The sequence below is a fragment of the Lytechinus pictus genome, chromosome 5 (assembly GCF_037042905.1).
Source record: "Lytechinus pictus isolate F3 Inbred chromosome 5, Lp3.0, whole genome shotgun sequence".
In the NCBI taxonomy this organism is placed as follows: domain Eukaryota; kingdom Metazoa; phylum Echinodermata; class Echinoidea; order Temnopleuroida; family Toxopneustidae; genus Lytechinus; species Lytechinus pictus.
In genome coordinates this window covers 38,787,055-38,794,465 of record NC_087249.1, presented here as the reverse complement: position 1 = coordinate 38,794,465, position 7,411 = coordinate 38,787,055, and the positions used below count along the sequence as shown (strand labels likewise).

At 39.1% G+C, this 7,411-nt stretch overlaps 1 protein-coding gene across 1 annotated transcript; it reads right to left on the bottom strand.

Moving 5' to 3' along the window:
- Nucleotides 1-4,124: 4,124 nt before the first annotated feature.
- Nucleotides 4,125-6,051, bottom strand: LOC129260230 (uncharacterized). The gene is made up of 2 exons (XM_054898252.2): nt 5,906-6,051; nt 4,125-5,290 (listed from the first exon to the last, which is right to left on the bottom strand). The coding sequence occupies exons 1-2, from the start codon at nt 5,994-5,996 to the stop codon at nt 4,197-4,199; spliced, it is 1,185 nt and encodes a 394-aa protein (XP_054754227.2). The 5' UTR covers nt 5,997-6,051; the 3' UTR covers nt 4,125-4,196.
- Between the last annotated feature and the right edge of the window lie 1,360 nt (nt 6,052-7,411).

Here is a 7,411-nt window from a genome sequence, read left to right as displayed (position 1 = left end):
CTAAATATTAAGAAACAACCACTCCTCTGTTAAGTACTATAGTACTCTAAAATTAGCAGAAATGAGAGAAAGATCAGATTTTACATGTTTTTGAAGAAATGTTTACCTTTCTGGAGAAAAAAATAGCTGTTACCATGGAAACGGGGAATTTGACACAAATATTTAATATTGAACTCTAGCATTACCAACTTGAAGGTAACATCAAGTTTTACCATTCTAATGAACACATGTGGAATGCTTACTGTACGTAGAATGTGTCAAAAATTAAATGACTGTCAAACCTTACGCATGTAATGAGGTAATTTTTGTTTGTATTTTACGTCATCATATTCTTTCATCATGTTATTTTAAAGCAAATTTGGTGATATTTGGTTGCTATGGCAATGGCCTAAGATGATATATATACATAGAAATGAGGAATGCTATATATGTTAAGCACCATAAGTTAGGGTAAATGAAAGAAAAGTCAAAATCTACAATTTTATTATAAAAATTTGGTCTTTTCTAGGTGAATAATGAGTGGTTGCCATGGCAACGGGGTAATTGGAACTGTTTTGATGACCTCAAATATTTGTAAATTTCATTTGTAATTAATTGGAAGCTTGAAATTGATCAATTGAATGATTTATACCATGTTTATTTACCATTTACAGGGGTATATATGTTATTTTTGAGAAATTAATCCGTTGCCATGGCAACGGTCGAAGACGAACCCGGTTTGGGTGGCTCCCCTTCTAAAATCAAAAGTTAGTCCATAAGGAAGCTCTGTGCCAAAAATGGTGCTTTTATCCGCTCTGTAACGGTAATCCAAAAAATTGACCCTAAGCCACCCTACTATTACGGCTGCAAAGAGGATATAAAAAGGAAAGGAATCTTGCCATCCGTTGGAAAACTTTATGTAAGAGTATCCGTTTTGTACTCCTTTTTTCGTATTTCATACGCTCTAGATCCATCGAGCATCCGTCCACTGTGATTTCTGTGTTCGTCCATTTTGTCTATCGTCTGGAGCGGATGAAAACCGATAGAACCACCCAGAAATTCTGATTCTCTGCTGTACCCGTTAGGAATACGTTTTGTGTCCGTCGGCCAGTGGGACCAGGCCTTTAAAACCTAGACCAAAAGCTTCAGTCTCTGTATTTTGGATGCTCCGCTGAACTGCGTTGGCTCAACTTACCAATACATAGACTGAATACAGCAGTTGTTGGCCCGTACGTAACGACAACGTATTTGCAGTAACGTTAGATCTAACATTCGGCGGAAACCCGATTTTCGGATCGTTTTTCTGTACGTAAGATGCACTGGCGTAAATCCCGGGGGGGATGGGGGGATACACCCCCCCACTTTTCGAGGAGGGGGGATGGCCTGTACAAACATCCCCCCCCCCCACTTTTTACGAAAGAAATGAAGAAAAAATTCACAAGAGATAATCCGATCGTTTTATTGGTGAAAATTCTTCCTAAAATACCGCTTAACAAATGAAACAATATTATTGAATGATAAAATGCAAATAAAGAGCCAGTTCACAATTTCCAAACGAAATACTTATGTCCTTAACATGAAAGAGAAACCCCCGTTTCTTCCAATTCATCAATGTTTGGGTCTTTGGGAAGGAAATAAGATGGAATATAAAAAAAAATTGAATGTAATCTCTAATAAAACCATTAAACCATCGTGGGGTAAAAAAGATAATAATATTGGAGGGGTATTTGCCATATGGACATACAGTGGCGTAATTACGGGGGGCATGGGGGGCACATCCCCCCCCCCCCCCCATCGGCTGACCAAAAAAAAAACGGGGAAAGGGTGAAAAGGGGAAAAGAGGGAGAAAGGAAGAGAAACGTAGTGGGAAAGAAGAAAATATTATTCATTATAATGTTATATTATATTATAGTTATGTTATGTTACATTACATAAGAAACATTTTTATCATAACTTTATGAAACATAATTTGCCCAGGGCCTACGTCTTCATTGTTCCTGGTGCTCGCATTGTCTGCTTAACGAGATATATAATCATGTTGTACTAAAACATCCCGTTTTCAATTCAATATAAACCAAATATATTTCCTAGCACTTGAGTTATCATTGTTTTATGTAGTGACATGCTTCTTTTTCAAGACTCAAAAAGTGATTGCCCCATGTTAAGGTCTTCGTATATATGACAAATTTCTTGTCCGTGATTACGTTCGCATTAGTGGATTGGTGAGATATGTCTGCTCTTCATGAATTCCTAAAATCAGTCCTTAAAATGTCCCTTCTTCTGATCTGAATATCAAAAAAATTTCAGCTCGCGCTTCGCGCTCGCATCATTTGGTTAATGAAATACGTATAATCCTAGTTATTTTCTACAAAGAAACCTTAGAATGCCCCACTTCAGGTCTGAATTATCTAAATTTTCAGCTCGCGCTTCGCGCTCGCATTGTTTAGCGAGACAGGTACCTATCATGATTACACAAAATTTGATTATAATGTCCCTTTTTAGGTGTGAATATAAAAAAATTCAGCTCGCGCTCGCATTATTTGATCGGTGAGATACATATCCGTTTAATGACATTGTCCTTAAAATGTCTCTATTAGGTCAGTATAACCGGCAACTGAGCGCACTCACGGCAGTGATTCAAAAATACTTGCTGGTGCCCCCCCCCCCCATGCCGTGACACACCGTACGCCACTGCATGTGGACATATCAATGACAATTCCTTGCATATCTAAAAACATGATTGCAAAAAAAATGCCAAAATATTTCAGTCATCCCCCCCACCCATCAACACGGATTTACGCCAGTGGTTAGATGTCACATTATAAAAAAGAAATTACATCAAAATTTAAGAGAAAAAAATATAAAATTTAGAAATATCGTACCTTAGACCGCAGTTACCGTTAACTCCTTTCAAATGATGATAAAACATAGTCATCCTCGATCCTTTCGTTAGTCATCGTAAGTTGCCATCTTGTATGACGTCATCATCCTTGCTGACGTATTTACTTGTCGCTATATATCGCGATTCGTGCCGCTGCTTTGCGCTTGTCTATCTGCGTTCGTTCGGAACTTGTCGCTCGCATTGATTGACCAAGATATCGAAAATTCTAATCGGAAAGCCTTGATAAAGGTTGCACGGGCCTAATTACAACTGGCAGGCAAAATATATTCATTCGAGCCAACCCATAGCTCAATTTTCAAATTTGATATTGCTGATTGACAAAAATTAATGAATATGACTGACAATCTAACACTGATTCTAGAGAGAGTACCTACTGAACTAATTTTTTTTCTAAATTTGAAAGATATATCACTACTATGGAACTATATTTTTTACTGGCGGGAGAATTAGGGCCATTTTACTCTCTCAAGTGATGAATTTGATCCCGTCAGGCGTAATCTTCATAAGTGCTGATTTATTTTTAAAATGAGCCTGTCGAGGTACCCTTTTCTGGTCAGATATGCAATGTCAGACATTTATCCTATCCACTGGTAGTAAACATTCGACCCTCGAATTTCCTCCTTATTTTTTTATGAATTCTTTTTAAGTGCCACTTTTACACACGAGTCTATGGGAAATAAATTAGGCCTGTGATACCCTTTTCCAAGACTATAGCCTATTACAAGGTGAATTCCCTAGTGGATGAAATACCAGCCCAAACTCTTCAGTAGCAAATTATTTTCACTAGTATGCATGTTTCAATCATCTAGAGGTCCAAAAACTGATCTTAATGGTTATGTGCAAGGCTATAGAGGGGGTATATCAGGTAACGAATTCTGATTAGTAGCTCTGTGTTTGTATACCGAGGCTAGGCTGTGTAGGCTAACGTTAGTCTCTGCGTTGCTCGTATTCGTGTGTTTTTTTTATACCAACGAGCACTGCTGTATTCGTTTATAGCACCCATTATAGGATATACTAAACATTAGATAGGCCTTGATCAATTGCAATTGTGAAATGGTTCATGGGGAAAGGATGTAGAAGAGAGAACTTTTGAATTTAACTGAAGAATGGTGGATTCAAGTATGTCTGCGGTCTACGCGGGGGGGGGGTTGAGAATGACTGCTACTGACAGCTACCTTTTTCTAACTTTTACTTATTGCTAGCCCCCATCCCTTTAGAATACAAGACATCTACCCTCCTCCCCCTTGTCTCTCTCTCTGTTGAATCAATGATTACATTGAAGGGTAAAATACTTCAAGATTAAATGTGCACAATGCTATTCCTTAAAAAAAGAAAATGTTTGAAACGGTAAAATGCAAGGGTTCTTACCAGAGAAAAAGGCGCCAAGGAAAGTGCCAACCCCAAATACAATTTCGGAAGAAGCAAGTATGACCGGAAACTCAGGCAGAGGAGCCCTTTCCTTGCATATGACCAACACCAGAATGTTCCGTTCGGCAATCGTGAGTGACGTAATAAAAGCGGTCACAATCATTAACTCAAACCTTGGGACAAAAATATCCACAAGCAGTGATGTCACGTTGAGAAATGTCAGGACAAGAAACCAGCACTGTCCTGAAATGAGTTTGGATTTTAAGAGTAATCCTCCAAAGCAGCGACCTATGAAAGCTGCAGCGGCTCCTGAATACGCCAGGGCCAATGCGTTAAAAGTGGGAACACCTAGATGGACAGCACGTGGAATTAGAAACGCGTGCCAACCACCATCCACCATGGCGAACACCATCGTGACGAACATAAGGAGTATCATCCACCGATCTCGACTGTAGATGGAGTTAGCACATTCTCGGCGGACGGCGGAAGAGAGCTCAGAACAGTTCATCTGACCCTTGATGCGACAACTTTTGACAGACATTTTCTTGTGCCGTTCACAAGTGGATGATTTCTTTATCAGAAAGGCATTGTCACGTGTTTCTTCATTGACCTCCTCGAGGGGAATGATGACATTTTCATTTTGAATGACACCTTCCAGTGGCGAAGGGTCGGAGCAGTTGCTGGCCGACTGAGACCTAGGAAGAGATTCATCACAGTTTGGTTCTATGTCGGTTGTATCAGAATCATTGCCAGTCATTCGGCCATCGCTATACGAAATCTCATGGCCCTCTTCTTGAACTGTTATTTCTGCAAAATCGACCATCAAGGTCAATGGTATCAGGTGTGCCATGATGCCTCCGATAATCATCAAGGATCCTCTCCAGCCATAGATCCTCATCAGGTAGTCAGCCAGTAGAGGGACAAGGGCCATGCCAAAAGCATATCCTGATTTGCCAATTCCGTAGAGAATTCCGAAGGCATCACCGGACTGGTCGCTGAGGGCAATTACAAGCGATATTGACAATATATTTGAACCAAGACCTATATTTCACAAAAGGAGGAAAGGAAAGGAAAACAAAAACATCTTAAAGACCCCATACACTATATTTTTGTGTTTTTACTGAACTTCCTCACCGTGCAAAATCTATAATCATTGTCTATTATCAAATATATTAAATGTGAATTGAACGTTTGAGGCCGTGTCTTGACTCGATTGTAGCCAAGTGGTGAAGCTAAGAGAACTATGAGAAATCTTTACAGATATCAAGAGATTTTATATTAATACTTAGATAACAAGAACAAACAATGCCATATGAAAACTAAAGCGCCTATGTTAGTTCACAATAATAGCTTATCACTAGAAAATTGAATGCCCATAAATATCCAGACATTGTACATGTTTCTCAGCTTATATTGTTTCACTTAATAACTCTTTAATTCAAAATAGCAGTTTGAAATTTTTGTACAATGATGTTTACTATGAAACTGAACGGGAGTAAAGAATAGTAATAATCCATCTTCAATCAATAAAGCAAATTCCAACACTTGTTTAGAAAGTTTAAACAACTACAGTAAAGTACATATTATTAACAACGTTGTATTAATTAGTATTTTACCGCTAAGAAACGTAATCGATACATGACGAAGAACACATACCTGCAATCGAAAGATAAAGAGCAAGTTCTACACCATTGGTCGCAGAAGAAGCGATAAGCAAGCCACTCGTTGCAAGTAGGGAACCAGTCATTACGAGCCCCCTACGGTAGCCCCCATGAAGCCTTTTGTAAAGGAACGCTACCACCGGACCTATAGAATAGATATGATTTAGCCATTATAACATTTCATACAGTGTAATATTATCATTATCATCATCATCATCATAATCATTACTACTCAGTATAGCTTTCCTCAGTTAGTTAAAGCATGGATTCTATCCTACTAGTTCTAGTAGAATCTATGGTTATGGTCACATCTCCAAAAGCAGGCGACTTAGTTTTTAGCCAATTTCGCCCGGGCACCGACCGGCGGCCGTCCGGGTACCACTGGTTTTTGGGGGCATCGCTCGATCGCCGCTCAAGATTTAGCGCGGAGTTTAAATTCTGGCGGCGCCTGCTCACTTTTCACTCGCCGCCCGAAATACGCTCGGCGTGTGGTTGGTCGCCGTCCGGGCGCCAACGTAATCGAGTGGTCGCCGTCGAACGATTTAGGTCGAAAATTGAACTCGTTGGATCAACAGCCAGTCAGACTGCAGGTCCCAAGAAAGTGGCTTCTTTCATCCAAGTGATATTCATGACTTGAGATGTTTTGCATATTTAATGAGCTTGATGCGGACCAAAACACCTCTTTTCATTCGGTCATTGCTGCTCTAATTGTGCATTGAATTTCATGAATCTGGTACCATTGTAAAGACGAAGAATCATTCTTTCAGGTCATGTGTTTGGATTTATTCAAAGATTTTGTAATATAGGTTAAAATTTTGATCTAAAATATGCTGCAAAATAAATATTTTCACCTGACGAAAGCTGCTATTTTCACACTTTATTTTTGTTTGAGCCCAAATGATTTTTATATCATGATAAAGCTGAATATGTATGCTTTGAAATGATATAGGTCTCAAAATAAGAATTGGTTTAATCGGGTCAAGATCACACTTTTCATTTGCCAAGTACATAAAGCAGTTTGAAAACAAGAATACTGCACTCTGATTGGTCAAAGAGACCGCACAATGGCAAATTCCAACGGTCCCAGTGCCTGGTTTCGTGGGAAGGTCACACTTCCCATGTGGTAATCTCCTCAAATACCCCGCGCCTGTAGTTCTGTGAACCTTATCCAGCCAATCAGAACTCTGGATTTCATGCAAGTACAAAATTTCAGAAATCTCGTCTTGTACCTTGGTGGGAAAAGTGTGATCTTGACCCGATTAAAAGGTGCCGCATATCAAGAGTGGCATTGTGAGAAAGTACAGAAATTCAGCTTTATGGTGATAGAGATATCATTGAGGCTCAAAATAAAAAGTTTTGCACAATTTGTAAAAGAAAACAGGGTAAGAAAATTCAGTTTTGAGGCACATTTTCGGGCCAGAAATTTACTTATTTAACAAAATATTGTATACAAAATAAATGACCAATATGAAAGAGTAACTTTTACTCTATCTGATGGTGC